This window comes from Meleagris gallopavo, chromosome 1, assembly GCF_905368555.1.
Source record: "Meleagris gallopavo chromosome 1, MGAL_WU_HG_1.1, whole genome shotgun sequence".
Lineage (NCBI taxonomy): Eukaryota > Metazoa > Chordata > Aves > Galliformes > Phasianidae > Meleagris > Meleagris gallopavo.
In genome coordinates, this window is record NC_139404.1 from 192,276,897 (window position 1) to 192,301,864 (window position 24,968).

The 24,968-nt window shown below is 50.8% G+C and overlaps 2 protein-coding genes and 1 long non-coding RNA gene across 5 annotated transcripts; 1 reads left to right on the forward strand and 2 right to left on the reverse strand.

The window, feature by feature from the left end:
• Positions 1-5,658: 5,658 nt before the first annotated feature.
• On the reverse strand, positions 5,659-8,382 carry KCNE3 (potassium voltage-gated channel subfamily E regulatory subunit 3). Of its 3 annotated transcripts, none has more exons than XM_019612466.3 (2): positions 7,298-8,382; positions 5,659-6,342 (listed from the first exon to the last, which is right to left on the reverse strand). In XM_019612466.3, the coding sequence occupies exons 1-2, from the start codon at positions 7,347-7,349 to the stop codon at positions 6,002-6,004; spliced, it is 393 nt and encodes a 130-aa protein (XP_019468011.1). In that variant the 5' UTR covers positions 7,350-8,382; the 3' UTR covers positions 5,659-6,001. The 3 variants fall into 3 exon arrangements, with proteins under 3 accessions (XP_019468011.1, XP_019468010.1, XP_010704622.1); XM_019612465.2 differs by having other exon boundaries at positions 5,659-6,359; XM_010706320.4 differs by having other exon boundaries at positions 5,659-6,299; positions 7,298-7,680.
• A 140-nt stretch (positions 8,383-8,522) lies between these two features.
• Positions 8,523-11,408, reverse strand: LIPT2 (lipoyl(octanoyl) transferase 2). Its single transcript, XM_085216620.1, has 2 exons — positions 10,899-11,408; positions 8,523-9,108 (listed from the first exon to the last, which is right to left on the reverse strand). Exons 1-2 carry the CDS (start codon positions 11,356-11,358, stop codon positions 8,876-8,878), a joined length of 693 nt encoding a protein of 230 aa, XP_085072746.1. The 5' UTR covers positions 11,359-11,408; the 3' UTR covers positions 8,523-8,875.
• A 310-nt stretch (positions 11,409-11,718) lies between these two features.
• On the forward strand, positions 11,719-24,877 carry LOC146545853 (uncharacterized). The gene is made up of 3 exons (XR_014881202.1): positions 11,719-14,371; positions 15,883-15,977; positions 16,482-24,877. It is a non-coding gene; the product is annotated as an uncharacterized LOC146545853 (long non-coding RNA).
• The last annotated feature ends 91 nt before the right edge of the window (positions 24,878-24,968 follow it).

Below are 24,968 nucleotides of genomic sequence, written 5' to 3' on the forward strand. Positions count from 1 at the left end.
CATGGAGATGTGGCACTGAGGGACACGGTGGGTGGGTTGGGTTTGGGAAGCATTTCCAACCTTCATGTTTCTGTTGTTCTTTGACAGGAGCCTGCAACCAGAGCTGCCAGAGGTGACTGCAGCCCAACAGAGAGCAAACCGTGCAGCACTACACTTCCCATCACCTCCAGCTTCACCCCGGAGGCTTGTGGACCCAATGCCACCCACTTCCTCGTGTCATTCTTATTTTTTCCTGTCTTTCTCACGTGCCTCCACATAAGGATGTGTCGTCCATAGCAACGTGATGTAATCTCGAGCCCAACAGGCAAGTTAAAGCAATGCCCCATCAGCCTGATGCCAGCACGTTTTTCCAGATTTCACAATAGCTGACAAGGGAATTTACACCTTCAGGGAATTTGCACCTGACAGTCAGTGTGAGGCACAGCTGCTGCTCTTCATACCTTTGCTGCTCTTTTCTGCTCTTTTGTGTTTTGTTTACAAGGGAGAGCCAAGGCTCAGCATAACAGGAGCTCCAGCCTCTACAAGCTTCATTTCCCCAAAACCAAAACCAAAAAAGGACAATGCCTATACCAAATACCTTTTCAAGGCCAGCCAAACAGGAATGCTTCTTACTAGAACTCTGTACCTCTTCGGAAAGGCAATAAGAGAGACTGTTAAAATTAAGCTTTGTATTTCAAATGTTTCAATTCTTAGCCATTTTGTTTTGTTTTGTTTTGTTTTTCTTATGTATTTACTGAGAGCTTTAAGTTATTCTGAAGAGGGATTTTATGCCATCAGAGCAAGCAGGCTGTAACTTTGTGATACCTTCATGTAGGACGGTGCCAGCCATGCTCACACCCTGTGTTATCAGTGCTCACCTTCCTAGATGCAATTAACAGCAGGATTTGACCATCATTGCTGATACTTAGATAAGAAAATTACCAATCCATCAGTTTATCTCTGCTCCTCCCTGAAGAACATATAAAACAGAAGATAAAAGCTTTCTCCTGTTCTTTCTTTCATGGAAATAATTGCAATGTGAAGGGGCTGAAAGCTCTCTGAGGGATCTCATAATGCATCCCAAGTCAGAGTGTGATCTGCCTTCCTAGCTTAGCTAGCCCCAAGGGAGAGCAGTGAAGAAGAAGCCATGGTGATGCTGACATTGGACCAAGGCATGTTGCTTCTCTCCCAGCAATCCACAGAGGACAGTGTGCCACACACAGAGCAGCATCAAACACTCTAGGGCCTAAAAGCTGAGTAAAATTCCCCACGGCTAGAGAGAAATATAAGGTGAGTGGTGGGACACAGCTTGTTGCAATGGAAGAGAATGGTGAGAGCCTGCAGGCAGACTCTGGTGGTGCTCAGCTGGAAGGGATGACTTCATCCTTGCCAGAATGCATGTGTGCATATATATGGCTCTGTGTGCTGTGCTGCTCTGCATTCAGGGGCAGAACTGCTCCCTGTGCTGCTGTCCTGAAACTCAGAGCATCCTCGTGGAGCATAACTGCAGCTGTGGAATGGTCAATAACTCCCCTTTGTCCCCTCACCCCTCCCCCCCCAGAATGAGCACTTTTGTTTAAATGTAGACAAAATAATGTAAGTTAATAGACTTGTTAATCGCACACAGCTTCTGTTTGGGATTTGCATTTGTGCAGAGAGGAAGAGCAATTCCCCTAGGCACAGCTGAATGCTCCAGGGCTGAGTTTGCAGCGTCCTAACCCTGAACAATGGCGTGCAAATTTTGCTCCTGAGCAACGCCTTCGATGTTTTCCTGCAGAAGAATGGCTGAGCTCACAACGATGTCACTGCACATCAGAAGGAAAAACCATCTGCACGGTCGTGATAGCATCCCCAGGGACCTGGCACTGCAGAGCAAACCCTCACCCGTGACAAACAGGATTAGCCCTATACCGGAGAGCCTCAGCACCGGGTAGGCACGGTGTTTCCATGGCAATTTCATTGCATGCAGTTGGTTCCAGATACCCTACACAGGGCTTGGGGCTCCCTCCCACGACGTTCCCATTGGTTTCCTACCCCCCAGTTCCTGCAGTGGGATGGGTCACGCAAGATGAACCAGCAGCACAGCTTTTGTTTTATTATTTATGGATCTCGAACACGCTGTGCCTCTTGGGTTACCTGGTGGTTGCACAGCAGCTCCCATTGCTTTACTTGCCTCTCTCAGAGTACCGTATTTCCAGGCAGACATCGCAGCCCTAAAGCCAGGGAGTAGCACCACCCATGCCCAGGGGATTGTGTGCTGCTTGGGGAGGTGTCTCTGGAGGTTGAATGCCGTTTTTAAGCTGTTCTAAAGCAGCCAAAACGCAGGCAGAGCACAGAGAATGGAAGCAGGGAGGACACAGCAGGGGACCATTGATAATAGAAACAGCTGGCTGTGTTGGCTTGGTGCTTTGTGTTAGCCCTGGGGAAGCCTGACCCCGAACTCTCCTGCATGGACAGTGTGCTCTTTGGTTTGCTGAAGAGCTGAATGCCCTAAGCAACCGTAACTGTACAACTCAGAGCTGCTTGAAAACCCCAAAGCAAGAGCCAGGAGCTGCTCTCCTGATTCTTGCTGCAAACATAGCACCCCGAAAACACACCACAGGTCCAGTTCTGCCCATGGACACATATTTGAGGCAGCACCCTTGAGCTAGCAAGCGCTGAGAAACTCAGGCTCATCACCTCCTCCTACCCTGATTTCTTGCCCTATCCATAAAGTGCATTTTAACTCAGGCTCTGCTGACTCAGCCTCAGGTGCAGCAGTTCTCACTGAGGAGCACATGGCAGGAAAGCCACAGCCAGCATCCCCACTCCTCCTGGTGCCTCCAGCTCTGCTCTGGGCCAAGCTCTCTCCCAGCTCTCCACCTCCTTCCTATGATTTCACTGCAGGGAACTTCAGCACGCCAGGGAAGTTGGCTTGGGTCACCGAGCCCCCTCGTATATTAAAGTTTGTCCTTTCCAAGCCAGAGCTGGTTATTTTTAAGCCTCCTTGCTAGGTATTAATAGCTCATATGCGTGCTATGCTGAGCAGTTCCTTTGGTACCCGAATGGGAATCGAGCTGAACTTCCCTGACCTCCGATCACAGTCCCAGTGGCTGGTTTTACAATTGCACTTCTGATAAGTTCACTGCAGCTTATCACCAGCACGTGCCTACAGCTGCATTGACTCCGGCTCCTCAGCAAGAGGGGGAAAAGGCAAAAAAAAGCAGAGAAAGGGGAAACAGACCTGCAGGCTGCAAAGAGAGCTGGGGCTGCATCTCCCTTGCAATTGGTGCTGCATGGAGAGGGTCCAATATCACCCCAAATCTGGACTCTGCCTGCTGAGGGCTCATCTGCTAATCAATTGGGCAGCTTTTAGCATCAGTTTGGGATTGCCACATCTTTATCTAAAGCATCTGATTGCTTCCAGGTGTGAGAGAGGCTGTGTCTGGAGTGAGATGAACTGTTATACAGCAGAAATGGATGTTTGGGTCACTGAGGACTTCTGAGCTGAAGGGGAAGCCCATGGATCACCTCATCACCCACATCAGCCACAGCTGGGTACCTCGCAGGAGGACATCACCTCTTCTATCTTGCAGGAGGAAGGTGGGCAGTAATGAGTAATTAAAGTCACTGCTTGAAACCACGCTTTCTATAGGATTCTACCTCCTTGTGCTGCAGCATCTGCCCTGGATCACAGTATTTTATTGGGACAGCCAAGAGAGAGGCTCTGGAGAAGCTACCCTGGAAAAGAACAGGGGACCCCCATGCTGCAGTGCAGGGGGAGCATATCAGGCACACAAGCTGCATTACTGCAAGGTCAGCCTCAGCTTCTCATGCACACAGTTTTGCCAAATTCTTCCCCAAGGCCCAGGCAAACTGGTTACAGCCGTTGTCTCACCTCTTATTCATTGCTGTGTGCTGAAAAAACAAACAAACAAAATGCCACAACCAGGACTGAATTAATTGGCCTCACATTTTCCCTGGCTGCATTGTTTAAAATCCTAATGCAGCCAGTTGCAATGTGCATGCTTTGATTTAGTGATCCAGCCAAGGCCAGTGCTGCCTTTGCTCTGTGCTCTTAAAACCCAAGATGGGCTGAGCACAAGGAGGAAGGGCAGAGCCCCACTGGCTTCAATGAGGAGCTTCTCAGCTGCAGGATGAGCCCCTAATTAGCCCCTGGCAGCAGAATCGAGCCCATTTTGGGGATGTTCCACCTGTCTCCATGTTTCCATACCCCTCCAAGCAGTGCAGTTGCATGAGGACACCCACGGAGATACGACTAGCTGCCACCAGATGGCACTGGAACCTTGTCACCCAGCATGGTGGGGTCTGTCCCCAAGGTGGGGACACCCAGGTTGCTCTGTTGCATGCAAGCTACGGGCCCTCACTTGAATTTAATGGCAGGGACAGGTGGGTGAAGGAGCTGCCAACGGTGTGCGATGACCTCTTGCAAGAGGGCTTTTTTTCCTTGAAAGAGTTCAGATTTAGGGGAAAGCAGTGTTGTTGTTGTTGTTTTTCAGTTCTGTCAACATACCTTGTGACAGAGCTGTTCCCCCCCCCAACTGTACACAGCAGCATAAGGGACTCTGGGGTCACCAGCTCTGTCCCAGTATCTCCCAGAAGTGCCAATGGCCATTGGGATGGCCACATCTCCTGGGTTATGGATGGGATGTTCACCATGCTGCACCCACTGACCCATCCCATCATGGGGAACCCCATCCAGCTCCAGCACAGGGGGTACTTGGGGTGCTAGAGGGGGATCAGTGCCACAGAACGGGAGAAGACCAGAGCACAAACCCACTCAGGGAAGGAGGATGTTCTCTGGCTGTCCCTGCCCGCTGTGCGTCCCCTGCTTTATTTGCAGAAGCAGGTTTGTTTGCTTTTCCCAACGTTGTAACTGCAATGCAAACACAACAAACCCTCCTGAGCCCCCTCCCAGGGGTTGTGCATGACAGTGGCATTTGCACCACTTGCCTGGCATAGAAACCAGAGCTGACCCTAAATCATGGGCCCCCGGGACTCCCTCTAGACTTCTGTGTCAATTTCTATGCCTAGAGCATGGCTGAAAGTAAGGGAAATCCTAAGTCTGCTGGGTGAGTCACTGCTACCGTTGTGCCCAGGTTGCCAGCCCTCTCCAAAACACTGACGTCCCATGTTTTGGATCAGGGCTTGGTGAATGCTCTACAGGCAGCCAGTCTGGCTGCAATTACAAATATTAATTATGCCATTATGAGAAGATTAAGACATCCCAGGGACCACGATGGGCACTGTGGCCAACTCACTGTGTTGTCCCCAGCAGGCAGCCTGATCTCAAGGACAGGAACAAGGGCATTCATCCTCCTGGCCACTGGCCAAGCCATAACCAAACCCCAACCGAGCTGCTTTCACAGCAGGGACAAAGACAAAGAACCCAAGAGGACCTGAGCATGTCCCCTTCCCATTTGCCACTGTGTGCTCACCCCTTGGAAAACACATTTGGCAGCTACGGTACAAAAGGGCAAAGCTACAGCCTGCAGCACCCTGTAGGAAGGAAGCAGGAAAATCTCTGCAGCCCCCAGGGTCCAACCAGACTTGCATGGTTTGCCCAACACTGGCAGAATGGAGATGTCATCCCAGGCCATGGAATGGGGCTACGATACCCAAACTGTGGCTTTTTGACCAGCCCAAAGCCAGGTGGAGAAGAAGCAGATGCAACTCATCTCAAGAACCACCACCTCCTTTAATTCCCCACCAGTGAAGCGGGGTTCAGCCTGGCTCTGAAATCACAGCTTTTAGCCCCAGAAAAACCTACGCTAAGCAGTGCAGAGTGGAGTGTGCTTCGAAGGTGATGCTGGCTGGTCTGAGCAGGGAATTTTCCTCCTTTACAGCCCGTGCCAGCCTCAGTAAGTCATGGTAACAGTGGGAAAGTAGACATCTCCACCACCCCCACGTCCCCAACTGTGGTGGTTCCGTGGCACCGGGACCTGCCTGCAGGTGACACCGGTGCTCCCGCCTCACACCAGGGCTCAGCACAGTGGTGTTCTTTCTGCAGGAGGCACCAAGCTCAGATCATGGAGACCCTATTCTTGATGTAGACGTGGTACGGATCGCTGCGCTTGTCCACCTTTCGGGACCGGGTGTAGCCCAGGATGAGGCTGCCCACGGTGGCTGCGAAGAGCGTCATGACGAAGAGGATGTACAGGTAGGAATTGTCATCCCGGCTGGCACGGGTGCTGGCATTGTGTGGGGTGCTGGGGTGGAGGATGGTCCCGTGTAAGGTTTGGTTCAAGGCATCCAGCATTGCTTGGAGGCTGCGGTGCCACAGCTCCGTCCTGTTGTCCTCCTCCATCTCCCCGCCAAGCCTGTGTGGGGCAGCAGCAGCGTCAGCCCCATGGACGGGGTGCCCTGGGGTGATGTTGGGGCTGAGGATGAGCCCCAAAAAGGTTCTCAAGGAAAGGTTTGATGGCAGAAAAAAACCCAAATCCAGCCCCAACACTGTTGGCAGACTGCAGAGCCATGGCACCGACCTTGCTGCTCCTTCATTAAATCCCTCCCCCCCCCTTAAATCCAATTAGGAGCGTTGAATTCTTTTTGAATGAAGGCACTTTAAGAGAACCCGGATGAAGCGCTTGGTGCTCAGGCACAGATGACTGTCGGACATCCTCTGATGGACAGACAGACGGATGCAACCCCGCCAAGCACTTCCCATGCAGAAACAGACCCCAGAGATCCCCCTGTGCTCCCCATCCCAACAACATCAGCTCCAAATGACCCCACTGGGGTCAGTGTTACCCCGGTGTCCCTTGGCCAGCATGGGGGGTCCTGCCAGACCCCAACTGATGGGCATCCTAACTAACAGCTCCAGAACTGATTGTGCCACGCACAGACCCCATTTACCCATGCAGAGCCTTGGCAAGAGAGGCACTGACCTCACATTTCCTCCATGGACCCCCCCAAGGGGTCACTGCCCCAAATCCCCCCAGAATTTCCAACCCCATGGGCAAGATTGGTTTCAAAGCCCCTCCAGACCCCCAACCTGCACCCCTGTGCTCTCCCAAAAAGTGTTCCTCAAATGCAAAGTGCATTCCCTAAAAAGCAGCAAGGAGAAAAAAGGAACCTGGGGGGGAGTGAGGAGGGTTGGGAGAATTCACCCTTGGACCCCCACTCTCTTTCCAAACACCATTAATCAGTGGGAAGCCAGAACGCTGGGGACTTGGAGCAAAAAAATCAGCATTTCCCACCTGCAGAGCCCCGCAGAAGGGTGCAGCACCTTGCTTTGCAGGGTGCAGCACCTTGCTTTACAGGCTGCAATTTGGGATAGGGATGGACAAGGTGAGGGGGGAGGGTTGGTTGCACTCACCGGGTGCCCTCACTGCCTGCACGGCCGCTGGGTTGAACTGGGACTGGAGCATCGCGGCCGCCAGCCGGGCTGGGAGTGCCGCAGCCTCCTCCCCTTCCTGGGGCAGAGCCACCTGCCAAAGCCACCCAGCCCCGGTGGTGGCTACCAGCGTGTCCCCAAATCCTTCAGTCCCGTTGTGTGATCTCCTCGGCCCGGATGCAGGAGGTTTTTATGGGGCTGTCCAGGTGGATCCTGCCTTTCCCTCCTCGCACGCTGCATGTCACGCTTTCCTGTCCCTCCTCCGGATGTCTATGCTGTCCCCAAGCCCTGCAATGGGCAGAGCCTGCTGGGGATGAAATGGGATATTTCTTCCCATAGGGACCCTCCCTGCCCCACTGCAGCCCCAACAATATCGTGTCACAGACCATCAGAGCCCTGGGATAGATGCTGTGACCAGGACAGCAGTCTTGGAAGAGGTGACGATGCCCTGCTGGTCCCCCAATCCCTTTCCTCACTCCTTCCCACCGTATCAGCACTATGTTGGTGGCTTTTGCCCCTCTTTGGTGGCTTTTAATCTCTTGTCGGTGGCCTTTAGCCCCCCCCCCCCAGTGGCCTTTTGTTCTTTTGGTGGTCTTTAGCTCCCCTTTGGCCTCTGTTGACTTTAGTCCTCTTTTGATGGCCTTTTATCCCCCTTTGGTGGTCTTTAGCCTCTCTCTGGTGACTTTAGTCGCCCTTCGGTGATTTTAGTCCCCCTTTGGTGGCCTTCAGTCCCCCTCTGATGGCCTTTTGTCCCTTTTTGGTAGCCTTTAGCCTCTCTGGTGACTTTAGTCCCCCTTTGGTAAATTTTACTCCCTCTTTGCTGGCTTTTAATTCCCCCTCCTTTGGTGGCTTTTAGTCACTCTTTGGTGACCTTTAGCCTCTTTGGTAGCCTTTAGTCCCCTTTTGGTGGTTTTTAGTGCCTCTTTGGTGGCCTTCTGTTCCACTCTGGTGGCTTCTGGTCCCTCTTGGGTGGTCTTTAGTCCCCTCTTTTTTGCCTTTATTTCCCCTTCAGTGGCCTTTAGCCTCTCTGGTGGCCTTTAGTCCCCCTTGGTGGCCTTTAGTCCCTCTCTGATGGCCTTTAGTCCCTCTTTGGTGGCCTTCAGCCTCTCCTTGGTGGTCTTTAGTCCCTCTTAGCTCACTCACAGTTCCAGAGGAACCTAGGGGACAGTGACAGCATTCACAAAGCACACAGCAAAGCAGCAGCAGCCAACGTTCCCACCAACTCTCTTTATATAAAACCAACACTGACTTTTGCATAGCAGCAAGGAGATAAGAACACTTCACCAAGCAACACCTCTCCCTTTTTGCTCAAAGCATTCACTCCAACGTCAGACTTTTTGAAGAGAGAGGAGTTCAAACCACAAAAGTGCTTGATGAGGACATGACCTGAGTTCTGCAGGTCCACCCCTGGTCCTAACAAAGGCTTTTTTTCCCACAGCATCTTAGCAACGAGACGTGGCACGGTGAGGACATGGCAGTGGGGACAGCCCCCATCATCCCACACCACCTGTGTGCTCCGGCACCAGCGGGATGTGACTTTTTCCATCACCCTGCACCTTCTCAGTCCCTGGGCTCCTCAGAAAACACCACAGTGCAGTCAAAGACCTCCTGGAAGGACTCAAGGAAAGGCTCGAGGATGTCTTCAACGGTGACATGGCGGCCCAATTCGTGGCTCAGTGAAGTGGCCGTCGTCCCCTCCAGCCCACAGGGCACGATGTGCTCGAACCAGGAGAGGTCAGTGCAGCAATTCAGTGCCAGCCCGTGGGAGGTGATGTAGTTCCCACAGTGCACCCCTAAGGGATGAGGCACCCATCAGCATGGCCCTCCATAGGGCAGCACCCACCAGCGTGCGTCATCCACCCCCCAAGTACTGCACCCCTCATGCATCCCTCCATGCAAACCTCCCTGCACACACACTGCACCTTTGTGCAAGGCCACATCTGCATGCCCCATCCTGTTGAATTCCTTGTTCCATGCACACTGCGGCCCTAAGCATACCCTCTTTGTGCACCCTCCCCATGGTGTTCCCCATCCCTCGCACCATCCCATAAACTGCATGACCCCCCCACCCCACCCCTGCACGTACACCCCAATGCACAAAGCCCCGTGCAAACTCCCCACTGCACACAATCCTGTGCATCCCCACTGCCATGCACATCCCCTGGTGTATGCACCCCCATTGCATACCTCCCTCATGCACTCACCCCTGTGTATGCCCCCCCATGCACACATCCCCTGCTGCACAACCCCTCACTCAACTCATCCTCTAATGCAAACTTCTCCCCTTGTGCACGCCTCCCAATGCACACACCAATGCATGCACCCTCGGTGCAACCTCACATTGCACACACACCCTTTGCAATCCCCCCACCTTCCCAAACCCCGTGCACGCCCATCCCCTGATGCACCCCCATGCAAAATCCCTGGTGTACAGACTCCTATACATCCCTATCCCAGTACACACACCTCCATATGCATCTCCACCCCTACAGTGCATGCACCCTCTGCACCCCCACATTGCACGCCTTTTACAACCCCCTCCCCCAGCCCAAAACCCCATGCATGTTCCCCCCCGTGCATAAGCCCTGCTGCACACACTGCCATGCATCCCTTTGCAATCCCCCCACCTTCCCAAACCCCATGCACTCCCATTCTCTGATGCACCACCGTGCAAAACCCCTGGTGTACAGACCCCTATACACCCCTACCCCAGTATACACACCTCCCTATGCATCTCCATCCCTACAATGCATGCACCCTCAGTGCATCCCCACATTACACACATACACTCTTTGCAACCCTCCCACGTCCCAAAAACTCGTGCATGTGCAACCCCCGTGCAAAACTTCTTCTGCACACCCCATGCATGTGCATCCTCTTGCACAAGACCCCTGATACACGCATCCCTGTGCATCCCTACCCCTCTACACATCTCCTAATGATGCTACCCCCCCAACCATGCATGCACCCTCAGCGCACCCCCACATTGCACACACACCCTTTGCAATCCCCCAACCTTCCCAAACTCCATGCACGCCCATCCCCTGATGCACCCCCATGCAAAATCCCTGGTGTACAGACCCCTATACACCCCTACCCCAGTACACACACCTCCCTATGCATCTCTACCCCTACAGTGCATGCACCCTTAGTGCATCCCCACATTGCACACACACCTTTTACACCCCCCCACAGCCCAAAACCCTGTGCATGTGCAACCCCCGTGCAAAACTCCTTCTGCACACACTGCTATGCATCCCCCCACCCACGCACACCTCCCAATGCATACCCCCCCCACCATGCATGCACTCTCAGTGCCCCCCCACATTGCACACACACCCTTTGCAATCCCCCCACCTCCCCAAAACCCCCCATGCATGTGCACCCCCCGTGCATAACCCCTGGTACACACATCCTTGTGCATCCCTACTCCACTGCACATTTCCTAATGATGCATCCCCCCCCAACCATGCATGCACCCTCAGCGCACCCCCACATTGCACACACACCCTTTGCAACCCCCCTACCTCCCCAAAACCCCTCCAGCCCACTCCCCCTCCCTCCCACCCCCCAGATCGCTCACCGACGGCGCACACTTTGCCTTCCCCCACCCACACTCCTGTGTAAGGCGGTGGTCGCCCGGCGGCACTCATCGCCCCGACCCTCCGGCACAGCCGCACCGCCACGTCCTGCAACCTCTCCACGAAGCCCCGCAGCTGAATTCCCCGCGACTTCAGATCCAACACGGGGAAAGCCAACAGCTGCCCAGGCCCGTGGAACGTCACGCTGCCGCCCCTCCGCACCGCCGCCAACCCCGCGCCGGCCGCCCGCAACCGCTCCGCCTCTCTCTCGGTCGGGGCACCTCGCAGCCCCCACGCGTATACGGGCCTTGCGGGTTCGCTCAGCACCACGCATTCAAATGGAGGACGTGGAGGAGGGCCCCGAGCCGCCCGCGCGGCCGCCACGCAGCGCTGCTGAACCCGCAGCGCTTCTTCGTAAGGCCGCAAACCCAACGAGACCGCACGCACGGCCGGAGCCGGCATGGCGGGGAGAGGGGGGCGTGGCCTGATGACGTGGGCGTGGCCTATCGGGTATGGGCGTGGCATGACTAATGTGGGTGGAGTTTGGGGAAATGGGGCGGGGCCTGACGGTTGGGTCGTGGCCTGGAGATGCGAGCGTGGTCTGAGGGTGTGAGCAGGGCTTGGGGAATGGGGCGGGGCCTGAGGATGTGGGCGTGGCCTGGTTGTTGCGAGCGTTTGGGGAAATGGGCGTGGTCTGTAGCTGAGGGCGTGGCCTATAGGAGGGGGCGTGGCCTATAGGAGGGGGCGTGGCCTGGGGTGGGAAATGAGAGCTGGGAGTAGGATATTGGGAGGTGGGGAATAGGAATAGAGCCTGGGAATGGGATATAGAGGATAAGCGTTTGTGAGTTGGGAGTAGGTATGGGGATAGGGAATAGGTCCTGGGGTTAGAATATAGGGCCCATGTGGGTGTAGAAAGGGGATAGGGTTCTTAGAATGGAATATAGGAGAAGGGGGGTGGGTGGGTGTGGGTAGGGGACAGGTTATAGAGCTTGAGATTATGATATAGGGTCCAAGTGTATGTAGGGGACAGGAAATGAGGCTTAGGAATGGGATATAGGGGACAGGGATCATGTGTGTATGGCTAGGGAACAGACATGGGGACAGGAGATTGGGGACAGGGAATATAGTCTGGGATTAGGATATAGGGCCCAGGTGGAAAAGGGACAGGGCCTGGGAATGGGATATAGGGGACAGGGGATGGGTGTATGAGGATAGGAGGCAAGCTTGGGGACAGGGGACAGGGGACTGGGAATAGTGCCTGGGATTAGGATATAGGGCCCAGGTGTGTGTATGTAGGGGGCAGGAAGCAAGGCCTGAGAATAGGATATAGGGGGCAAGGGACAAGTGTATGTGGGTAGTGAAGAGGCATGGGGACAGTTTATAGGGCCTGGGATTAGGATTTAGGACTCAGCTATAGGAGCCGGGGGATTAGGCATGGGTAACAAGGCCTAGGAAAGGGTTATTGGGGTCAGGGGACAAGTGTACATGGGGAGAGGGAAATGGAGGCAAGGAATAGGATCTTGGGGGAAGGACCCAGGTGTATGTGGGCAGAGGGAAGTCATGGTGTTAAGAGAGGAGCAATAAGGGACGTGGGGACAGGAATCAGCCTGGGAATGGGGTATGGGGTGCAAGGGACATGTATGTGTGCATATGGGGTAGGCACAGGGACAAGGGATAAGAGATCAGGAATAGGGGACAGGCATGAGAACAGAGGACTGGGGACAGGGGATAGGATCTGAGATTAGGATATAGGAGCCAAAGCCCAAGTATTTGTGGGAAGAGGATGGACAGAAGGAAAGGAAACCGGAAATAGTAGACAAGGAGAGGGGACAGGCATAGGGACAGGGGTTCAAGGACAGGAAATGGGATCTGGGAATAGAATATAGGGGACAGAATTAAGACAGCAGAGAATAAGAGACCAGGAATAGAGAGCAGGAGAGGGCAGAAGTATGGGGGCAGGGTATGGAATTAGGATATTGAATTGGGAACTGAGATTAGAATACAGGGGATGTGGGTGATGGACCAGGAATGGAGGGCAGGGGATCAAGAATAGGAAGCAATAGAGAGAATAGTGCTTGGGAATGGATATAGTGGACAGATGTGTGTGCGGAGGGGGCAGGGGTAGGAGATAAGGGACCATAAATGAGGAATGGGAGTGGTGACAGAGAATTGAGGACAGGGTATAGAACCAGGGATTAGGATATAGGGGCTGGGGCACACGTGTGTGGGTGAGAAACAGGGGAATGAGGTCATGGAATAGGGGACAGAATCTGCATATATGTGGGTAGGGATGGGCACAGGGATAGAGATAGGGGACTGGGAAGGGGGGACAAGAACAGGGCACAGATATGGGGACAAGGTCAAAGACGGAGCAGGATGTGGGAATAGAATGTAGGAACAGGGCACAGATATGTGTGGATAAGGCACAAGGATAGGAGACTTGGAATAAGGGACAGTGACAGGACAGACATGGGAACGGGAGATGAAAGACAGAGGATAAAGCTTGGGAATATGATGTTTGGGATAGACCCAGGTGTATGTCAACAATGGGCTGGCACTGGTACAGGGAGCAGGGGACCAGAAACAGGGGACAGGATGGGGTCGAAGGCCTGGGAACAGGATACAGGGGACAGATATTTGTGGGTAGGAGACAGGTACGGGGCATAGGGGACATGGGCAGGGGTCATGAGTGGGAAAAAGAGATCAAGGACAGGGGTAGGAGTCAAGACCCAGGTGTATGTGGATGGGAGATGAACTTGGGGACAGGGGAAATGGGGCTGGGGTTAAGGGACGGAGCCCATGTGGATGAGGGACCAGGGGCAGAGCACATGGACAGGGATAGGAGACAGAGGTGGAGAATGGTGGTGGATGGTGATGGATATGCTGGGGATGTGGAACATGGCCTGAGATAAGATATAGGAAGGGAGTCTGCAGTGAGGGATAGGAGATGAGGGACATTAGCCAGGGGTGGGGAGGTCAGAGATAGGCACAAGGGACAGGGGACAGGCAGGAGGGATGGGATTGGGATGGGGAGCAGAGTGTTGGGGTCTTGGGCCCACGGACAGACAGGGACAGGGGCTGAGAATGTGGATGACTGAAAGAGTCCAAAGACAGGGGACAGCAGTTAAGAGATAGGAGCAGGGCCTGGGGGTGGGGGTTAAGTCACGGGGACAAGAGATTGGGGCATGGGGGTGGCTGATAGAGCCCAGGGCTCCGGGCTGGTGTCCCAAGGTCACAGATCTTGATGTTATTGTACAAAAGCTCTCATACATAAAGCTTGCTGAATTGCGCTGTGTTGATGTGCACTGCAATTAATCACACTGTGACTTCAGGAGTGATAACGTGTTCCTGGTGTAACTTTTTATTGCAGACAGAGAAAATAGGTCGGTCTGGTCGGGGTGCAATGAGTCAATCATTAAAGGCAGAGCTGTTCCCAGCTCCCAGCTCAGTGTTACACGTTATCGACCAGATTAAGGTATGAAAGTCTTGAGATATGCATTTGATTTTATAGCACAATCAAATGTTAATAAATGTGTTTTTATCGGAAATAGGCCGTGCTGGCCAGCCGCCCTTTGTAGTGCCCGGTAATTCGGCTGTCACCTGAGTGCCACATGGGCTGCAGCTCTTCTCTGTGGGTGTTTGCAGGGAAGGAAAGGCGCTTTCCTTGTTTGCTTACATTCCTGATGAAAAGGGAACGGTTGTTGCAATGGGTTATAAAACTGATACAGCCTGGGAAACTACACTGTGAATGTCACCATATTGCTGTGTCAGCTCGTCACGGAGCGTGTTTGCTCCAGCAGCCCCAGTTGTAAAGCTGTTGAGGTTGGAAAGACCTCTAAGGTCATCAATGCCAACCCACCTACACCATAATGACTCATAGAATCACAGAGTGGTTGAGGTTGGAAAGACCTCTAAGGTCATCGAGGCCAACCTAACCCACCCCTACCACAACAACTCATAGAATCATAGAATGGTTGAGGTTGGAAAAGACCTCTAAGGTCATCAAAGCCAATCCCAACCCACTCCCACTGTAAGGTCTCATAAAATCGTAGAATGGTTGAGGTAGGAAAGACCTCTACGGTCACCAAGGGCAACTTGTCTCCACCATGTGCCCAGGGGCCACATCGACCCTGTTCTTGAACACCTCCAGGGACAATGACTTCCACGCCTCCCTCTGCAGCCCGTTCCAATGCATTACCACTCTTTCAAAGAATCATTTTTCCCTAATATCCAACCTGTCCCTCCCCTTGGTGCGACTTGAAGCTGTTACCTCTCATCCTATCACAGCCATCAACCCCCACCTGAATTTGGGGTCTCTGCTGGTGCAGTGGGGCCAAGGCCAGCTGGCAGCGCCCGCCCTTGGCAGGAGATGCTTGTATTTTGCACCCACATTGTGTGTGTATTGAGTTATTTCCTTCTTTATGATTAAGCTTCAAGCTCTTGCTGGACATCAAAGCCAAATGCTCTTCCTTTTTGGCGTGCAGCAGCAGCAGTGCCTGCGTAAGATGAGGGGAACTGTGTGCAGTAGGTCTGGGATCCTTGTAAATAAGGCAGCAGAAGTGGATGAATAACTGGGGTATTTACTGTCAGTATCCTGCTTTTGAGGCAGGGAGGATATGGAGAAATTTGCATGGGAGGGAGCCACATTCTGTCCTTATTTTTGAGCATTGTTAAGGGTTTTTCCTTTGTGATGTGATCATTTACTGCTCTGCATTACCTTTTCCTTTGAGTACTAGCTGAGTTTCTTGAATCCTCACCAACTCCTCTGATTGTAGTAGCAGGCAAGGCCCATTCTTCTGGCAGGAGGCAGCAGGCAGAAGGACATTACACCCTCGGGGAGCTTTAGGCTGAGACAAGCCAGGGCTTAATAGCAGGAAGGGGCTGGGAGGACAAAGGTGTGAGGCAGGTGCCTGCAGGAGGGGGGCTGCTGGCCCAGCATCTTGGCTCTGGTGCCATCTGTGACAAAATTCCTGTTGACTTTGGCAGGATCAGGATGTCATGGAGAGGTGACAAAGCTGTCCTGGTGTCGTGGGCAGAGCTGGGAATGGGCTGCTCAGTCTGGGTGCCCCTCACAGCACCAGGTATGGACATCCCCTCCCTGAGCCTTTGAGCAAAATCCCATCTTTCTTCAAGCAAAAGATAATTGGCAAACCATCTCCTTTTACTGAGGGCCACACCATCATCAGCACTGACTGCTCTCCGTGTTTAGGAATTAGAGGAAGGATTTAAAGTGTGCAAGAGTTTGGCACATGGAATAGAGCCCAGCTCTGCTATGGGCTAAACAATCTCAGAAGAAAAATCCTGTCCTGAGAAAACTGGAATACTCTTGGTTGTGTTTCTGGGACCTTCACCAAGTGCTTCTTCTCACCCATTGTGCTGGATGAAGCTCAGAGGTCATCTCCTCCATCGCTCTCATCATGGGGGATCAACCATTGCCATCCAGTTTGGTCCCTGGGACCTCAGTGATGGAGAGATCTTTTGGGTTGGTGTGTAGTGGAAGTACTTCCTTAGTCAAGCAGAATGACATCTCTGATGTCTTTTCATGTCAGATTGAGTTGTGATTTCTACTCTCTTGCATTTTGTAGCGTTGCTTCCTCACGTCGAGCACTGGCACAGGGAGGTGGTGCATTCCCCATTCCTGGAGATGTTCAAGAGCCATGGGGATGTGGCACTGAGGAACATGGTCAGTAGGCATGGTGGGAGTGGGTTGGGGTTGGACCTCGTGATCTTAGAGGTCTCTCCAACCTCAATGATTCTATGATTGTATGATAAGTAGTTGGCTCTGGGAAGCTTTAAGCCATGAGTTCATTTTTCCTTTATGCCCCTTACAGGTTCCCATATGGTAGCTCAGAAGGGTCAGCCAAATCCTGGCACCACACACCGTTATCAGACTAAGCAATGTGAGCCTTGCCTGACAGTCCTGCAGTTCTCTTAGAAGGATGAGCATTGTCACTATGGTTTATTCCACAACAAACCTTCCACCAAGGTTGCTGGGAGGGAATCGCTTGGGCAGAGCTCTCCAGTTCATTCAGGCACGATCTTGGTGGATGTGGCCCACAGCCAGAACAGCTCTGACCTCCATTATGTATTCAGTACTCAAAGAAACATTCCCGAAGCTGTGACAAAAGGGAAGAAAAACAAGGAAATGTACGTGTGAGGCTGTGCTGCAGGCTGCACGCACCGGGGGTGCATTTAGGAAGTAGTTAAGGAAGCTCCTCGCTGCGCCTGGGGAGCTGGGTCAGAGCTGGGGCGAGTTTCTGTGTCACTTTGGCTTCTCTCCACTGTCCTTTGAGCCATCTCAGGTCAGCGTGGCTTCTCCAAGCTCCCCGAGCTGCCAGGAGGTGGGGATTCTGCTCACGAAGCAAAGGTCCGTGCACACACTGCTCTTCTCTCAATGACGTTGGTGAGGTAAATCCTGCCTCTGCTTTGTCCCCAGTAACTGGAGGTCAGCATCCTTTCAGGGCAGCCAGTCCTGCTGGAACCATCCCAGCTGGGTTAAGCACTCGCCAGAACATCTCTGATAAGAAGGCTCCTCTGGAAGAGCTGAACTGGGAGAGTGGGCTGGCATGCAGTTATACTGGCAGGTCTTTGGAGACCCAGAAAGCACACCAAGGACTGGGAGAACTCGTTGATAGCAGCCCTGCAGTGAAGAACTTGGGGATCCTGGTGGATGAAAAGCTGGACTTGAGCCTGCAGTGTGCTCTTGCAGCTTGGAAGGCTGCATCCTGGGCTGCATCAACAGAGAGGTGGCAGCAGGCAGGGTGGGTTGTTACACACCTCAGGACGCAGGAGTCAGACCGGCTCCTCATCCGGTGTCACTTAGAAGCTTGGCTCCTTTGTTGCTTTGTTGACTTTAGTTTTCATACCTGCAGGAAGCTGACACTTAACTGTTGGATTTAGCACAACAAAAAAAAGGTGGGGCGAGTACGTGGCACTGCTTATTGATTGATCTTGAGCTGTTTTATGTTTTACTGAGACATTATACCAGTAGGGAAGTAGAGAAATTGTGCTGCAGTCAGTGTCATGCAATAAGCCAAGGCCAGGAAGAACCATAGATTCATAGAATCATTGAGATTGGGAAAGACCTTTAAAATCATCTAATCCAACCTTCAGGCTATCCCCACCATGCCCACTCAAAGAATCATTAAGGCTGGAAAAGATCTCTATGATCATCAAGTCCAGTCGTATTGTAGAATAACAGAGCAGGAGGAGAGGAAATGGAAATTTGGGAAGGAATTTAGCTCTGTGATGTGGGAATGATTGTGCTTGCCTTTGTTTATCAAAAGCTCTGAGATTCTGAATGTAAAAAGCTTTACAATTTTGAAAATGCAGTTTAGCAATGCTCAGTGTCTTTTTAACCTCAACAGCATCAGTCTTCAGGCATTAATGAAGTTCCCACCCTTCCTGCTCTGTTCTTCTGTATTAGAGACCTGCTGCTTCTCTCCTATACATGGGACAAAGAAGTATCATGGAGGTTTGTAGGATCAAGACTCAGGAAGGATTTGGAAAACTCTCTGCTCCAACCTGCTGCTCAGAGCAGGGTCTGCTCTCAGGTTGGGTCAGGGCTTTATCCAGTCATAGAATCAGAGGATCATAGAATCATTAAGGTTGGAAAAGACCTCCAAGATTCCCAAGCTCAACCCCAACCCACCCCACCATGCCTATTGACCACGTCCCTCAGTGCCACATCTCCACGATTCAGGAACACCTCCAGGAATGGTGACTCCACCGCTCCCTGGGCAGCCTGTGCCACTGCACGACTGCTCTTTGGAGATGAGATTTTTCCCTTCTGTCCTACCTGAACCTTCCCTGGTGCAACGTGAGCCCACTTAAACATAAGTGAGACCAGAACCAGACTTGGTTCCAAAAAAGAAATCCTTCGGTGGAAGAGCTTCAGTAAACTAGCTGTAAACCTAAGAGAAGTCTGCAATACCCAAACATACACTGTGCTCTGAAGGTGAAAAGTTTAATACTACAGTTACTAGGTCAGGAAAACATCCCAAATGTAGAAGGCAGGAAACTTAAAGGAGGAAAAAAACAGAAGATGAAAAGACACTTAAAAAAAATAAATGATGAGTAATTGTCTTCAGAGCAACGTTGAACAGCAGTGTCAAGCCAGGAGCAAAATGATACAGAACCAGAATAGCTGCAGAGACACGAAGGAACAGAATGAGAGAAACAGAATGAGAGAGAAAGTTCATGGGACCGCGGGAGGAAGAGGATGTCTGGATTTTATTATCAGCAAAGCAGACGTGATGCCCGCTGAGTAACGTGGTTGTTGTGAGTGCTAGAGGGCTCTGCAGGGGCACATGCGTCACATGAGCTGATTTTAACACTTACTGAGTGTGTAATTTCCTTCCCTGCCCTTTGCCAGGTAAAAAAATTGACGCATTCAAGTGAGGATCTGTATCCGCTCAGAGCTCTCATGAAGCCAGGGGATTCAGCCCACAGCAAGGGGCTCTTCTGCTCAGTGCACAGCAGCACATCTCTGGGGCTCTACAATTTGGAGCTGTGTGGGGTTCTGAGCAGTGATGCTTGGGGATAATGAGCATCCCTGCCCTAAAACCCATGGAGTAATGGGTTGGTCTTAGAGAATCAAAGAAGGCTTTGAGTCGGAAAGGGACCCTTAAAGGCCAGTTGGTCCCACTCCCTGCAATGCTCAGGGAGACCCACAGCTCCATCCTTGTGGTCCTTTTCAATCCAGGCCATTCTATGATCATCTCTGGGCAACGTGTTCCAGAGCTCCACGAGTCTTCAGCTCATTCCACTCTAGGAGCCGTTGCAGTGGGTGACTTCGGAAGTGCAGTGGGGTGAAGGAGAATGGCCTCCCTTCACCTACAGTTTGCACAAGCTGAAGTGCAATGCAGCTCAGCTCTTTCTATTCCCAGGAAGAGCGGCGGAGCCTGAACACTTGCAGCTGCAGAGCTTCCAGCAAGCGTGGTGTGCAGCTGTCTCCTGCTGACCGAGGGAGGGAACTGCATGAGATGAGGTTATGTGGCAGCAAATCTGACTGAAAAAAAAAAAAAAAAATTAATTAAAGATACTGACTAATGATGAGTTTATTAAGCGATGTATGGAAAGAGTGGTGGATATCATTTGTCCCAATTAAAACAAACAAACAAAAAAAACATGGATTTTTCTCAAACCATTTTGTGTCGCCAGACTATAGCAGGTGAACTGAAGAAAAAGGAAAATCTATGGAAAGAAATTTGGAGAGCGGAGCTGCCTGTAGTGATGCTACAGATAGGGCTCAACAGAGTTCTCAGAGAGACGTCCCCATCCTTGGGGACATTCGAGGTGAGGCTGGACAGGACTCCAAACACCTGACAGAGCTGTGGGTGTCCCTGTGCATTGCAGAGAGTGGGACCTGATGGCCTTTAAGGGTCCCTTCCAACTCAAAGCACTCCATGATTCAACTTGCTGTCTTTATCAGTAGTACTGATAACAGATGAATGTCATTGAAGGAATGGCTTCTTTGGTGTCACTGAAGGACACAACCCAGTCTCTTGATTTGTATGAAGCAGTAAAAATTACAATCAAGCAGTTTTCTTTAACCTTTGTCAACGTATCTGATATATCCCATATCTGATGGCACTCCAGCAATTTTTGGTAAAAAGAGGAACTTATAGAGTTAACAGAAGGTAAGTTGATAGAAGATGGTGCAAATTCTGCCAGCAGCTCGTGTTTGATGAAGTAGTTTGATCAAGTTTGATGCATCGTACATCAAGAACATTTGTATGCACGAAAGCTTGGAAAATGGATAATGTTGTGCAAATCATCATCAAAGCTGTGAATTTCATAATGTCAAGGGACCAAATCTTGGTCAGTTTCAGGAGTTCCTTAAAAGTACAGGTGTTGATGATGGGGACATCATTTGCTTTTCTGAAGTCAGGTGGGTCGTTCATGGTGAAAAGCTAAAAAGAAGTTACCATTTACAAAATGACATCGAGTTGTTGATGGGATCAAAAGGAAAATTGGTCCCAAAACTTGAAGATGAAGACTGCTTACAATGGTAGCACTTCTGATGGATTGGACTGCTTGTTTGAATGAGTTAAACACACGTCCCCTAGTTGAAAATAAACTTATTGGGGTTGTGTTTCAAACCATAACAATGTTTAAAAATGAAACTTAAATTATGGCAAGCTCAAGATATGGCAAATAATTTTATGCACGTTGAGACATTGGATAAACACAGTCATCATAGAATGATAGAATGGCCTGAGTTGAAAAGAACCACAATGCTCATCCAGTTCCAACCCCCTGCTGTGTGCAGCTCACCAACCAGCAGCCCAGGCTGCCCAGAGCCACATCCAGCCTGGCCTTGAATGCCTGCAGGGATGGGGCATCCAGTCCTGTGAACAGTGAAAAATAAGCAGCCTTGCTTTATATTTTGATAAAGGAATTTGAGAATAGGTTTCAATATCACTGAAAAAGTCATCAATTTTTGATATATTTGTGACTCCGTTTTGAGTCGACATCCATACATTACCTGTGAATTTCCAAATGGAATGCATAGAGTTGCAGCTGGACAATCTACACAAGGAAAACATGGATCACTTCTCTACCAGACTTTTAAAAGACCTATCCTACCAGAGAAGAATATCCCCCTCAACGTGGTCCAGCCAAGCCAATAGCTGGACACCCACAGGGTATGTAACACAGGAGGAGGCAAGGAGCTTTCTGGCCCTGGACACAGGACACTGAGTTGACTTTGCTCCCCATATCCCTTCCCTAGGATGCAGGAAGAGTGCACCATGTTGGATTTGAGAAGATGCTTTTCTAGTCTGTTCTGTTTTTTCTCGGAAGATGTGCATTTTTTCCTAGCTGTTGCTCTTGTTTGTCTTCTTTAATTGCACACCTGCTGGGGAAAATGATCTGCAGAGCTGCTAGAAAACACAGTGCTCTGCCACAGCTCCTCCTGTGCCCATCCTCCTATTGAGTAAATGTCAGATACTCCATGCTGAGGCACACTAATTGCCTTGAAGTAAAAGACATCAAGAACAAGAGTCCATTAGGGATCCATTCCGTCCATCTCCTCGTGCAGCCCTGAGAACGGGCTCAGAATGAGATGAAATCAGAAATGCCAGCTACCAGTGTGACTCAAAATGGGAAATTCTCATGATGATTTTGAAGCCAGTCATGTCAGTCATCTTTCTTAAGGTGTGACAGCTTGTGCTTTTTTGGGTGATGCTGTGTGGAGCCAGGAGTTGGACTCAATGATCCTTATGGGTCCCTTCCAACTCAGGATATTCTGTGATTCTATGATTCTACTTGGTGGGAGACATTATATTCTTTTTGCTGATATATACCCAGATGCTTTTTTCTACTACGGTGCTTAAACCTTATGCTTTTATTTCTTTAGAAGGGACTCTTCCTACAAAAGTACAAAAAATCCTGGCACAAAAGACAGTGCAAGTTACAAAAGTGAAAGAAATCTGTTTGTATGAGTGGTACAACATCTCTCTCCATGAAGACATCATACCGTAATGCACCATCACACATCTGAGTGGGAACCAGCACCTTTAATGTAGGTGTCCCACAGATGCTGGGTGTCTAAAGCTTGTTCTCTGGTGGAGATAACAGTCGTCTGACTGACAAAGATAGACAGCAGTCATGCTATGATGATTGTCAGAGGGGAGATATATTCCTGTTCCTTTATTCTTCGTCCACCCAAAACTTATTTTAGTAATTGCTTAGATCCCTATCCCTTGTTGGTATTGCTGCCTCGCTTTTTGGAGTATGTCAAGATTTTTTTAGCTATGCTTATGTATTTTGTACGGTGAAGAAGGAGGCTGAAGGTTTGACTCATCCATTGCACAGGATTCCTAGCAACAAGGCCCTTTTAATTCTACCTTGTTATTTTTAATTCATCTTGGGATAAGAAAAGAGGAGCGGCATACTTTATATCTCCTTATGTGTCTGTCTGACAAGTGTTCGTAGAATCATAGAACAGCTTGGGTTGGAAGGGTCCTCAAAAATCCTCCAGCTCCGACCCCCTGCTGCGGGCTGGGATGCCAACCACTAAACCAGGCACCAGATCAGGTTGTCCAGGGCCCCGTCCAGCCTGGCCTTGAGCTCCACGGATGGAGCACCCACACCTCTCTGGGCACCCTGTGCCAGCACTTCACACCCTCTCAGTGAAAATTTTCCCCCTGACATCCAAATTTCCCATCCATTATTTTGAAACTGTTCTCCTTTGCCCTGTTACTATCTGCTCACGAAGAAAAGTTGATTTCCCCCCTTCCCGCATCCTTATACCTAAATTGGTGAGATATGTATTCAAGGGCTGGACAATTCAGTGGATAAGGAATTGGTTGGATGGCCACAACCAGAGGTTTGTGATCAGTGGCTCTATGTCCAGGTGGAGGTCAGTGATGAATGCTGTCCCCCAGGGATCCATCTTGAGACCTCTTGAGAGGCTCCTGAGCTCTGGACCTTCAGGAGCCTCTGATCAGACTGCCTTGATAAGCTCCAAAAGGAAAAGGGTGCCTGCACCTGGATAAGTTTTGGACAGATTCACTTAACAGTGCTTTGACGCTCAGATCTGGAGATACCGAAGGCTGGATGGGCTCTGAGCACTGATGGAGCTGTGGGTGTCCCTGTTCACTGAGATTGGAATGGCTTTTAGAGGTCCCTCCCAACTCAAACCATTCTGTGGTCCTATGATTCAATCTCTGTGTCTTTGCTCACCATTGCTGTTCACTCCAATTCCCCCTCATATGATATTAATTAGAACACCAACAGAACTCCTTTCACTCAAACTCCTCAGTCAGGTGCTTGCCAGCCACTATATTTAATAAATTTCCAGAGACTCTGCCCATTCTTTTTCATTTTTTTGGAAAGCTTTTGCAAACCAACCATTATGATGAGTCCTTGGGCTGGCTTCCTGCTGATGCTGGAGGTTTTGGCTGTGGGCAGCCGTAAGTACGAGACATTTTGTTATGAACAAGCAGTGTCTGAAAGAATCTTTTATAGTGCTTTGAGAAGAAAAAAAAAAAAAAGAAGTCTGACAGTCAGGATACTTGGGCTTTGCACCTGGGAGCATTGAAAGATTCTTGGACAAAACACATAACTTCTCTGTGGCTCATCATCATTTTGAAACGGGGCTCAAACGCATTGACTTCTTGGAAGAGGAACTTGGGTTTAACTTATGTTTGTCAGAGAGCACTGCAAATCCAATGCGAAAAAGCATGACCAGATCTTTTAATGGAATACTCCCAAAGTATTTTCAGATCCAATTAGCATCGATACGCCCTGCCTTAAGCAAGTGCAAATGGAGATGTCTGAAATCTGAGACAGTTGCACTTGATTCATTATCTGAGCACTGAGGAAAAACAGACCCCATGGGTGAGTACCAAAAGAGGCGACCTAGAAAGGGTCACAGAAGTGCCCCTGGAAATGCTTCAAAAATCTCCAGTTATGCAGGAGGAATCCCAGAGACCTTCAACATCTGTCAGTTTGCTGCATTACGGTGAGATTGTTTTTCCCATTTGTTCTTCTTTCATATTTATCTTCTGTGCTTCACCTGTGAAAGATCATTATCACTGGGGCAAGGAGATGAGGTATGTTGTAGTCTTTAGCCCCTTGTTCGAGTCTGTGGGCCGTCCAGTAGCGACTGCTGCTCCAGGAGGGCACCCAGCTCTGCTCCAGTGGGTGAAGAGATGTGGGAAGGATCCCCCAGCTCCCATGCCAGCCAGTCCTTCTTGCTCTTCCCAAGACCAGTGTAGCATTCAGTGGGCTAATGATGCCTCTTCCAAGTGTTCCTAGTCTGCTTTTTTTATTAAACACTAAAAAGAGTGAGAAAGAAAGACAGAGAGGATAAATGCATTCCCCAAAAACACCAGGACCTCGGGTACCCGAAGGGAGATCACTCCTCAGCGCTACAGCAAGTGTTGTCATCTCTGCTTTCAAACCCTCTGAGACAACCTCCCTCCTCCTCCCTTTCAGCTCTGGGTACCAATAAACGAACACGTTGACTTTACAGCTCACTTGTACCCGAATTTCATCGGACCGTCCCTGCTTACGGAGCTGGGCTGATATGACCCTGCTAGGACCTGAGGGAGGGGCGGGGC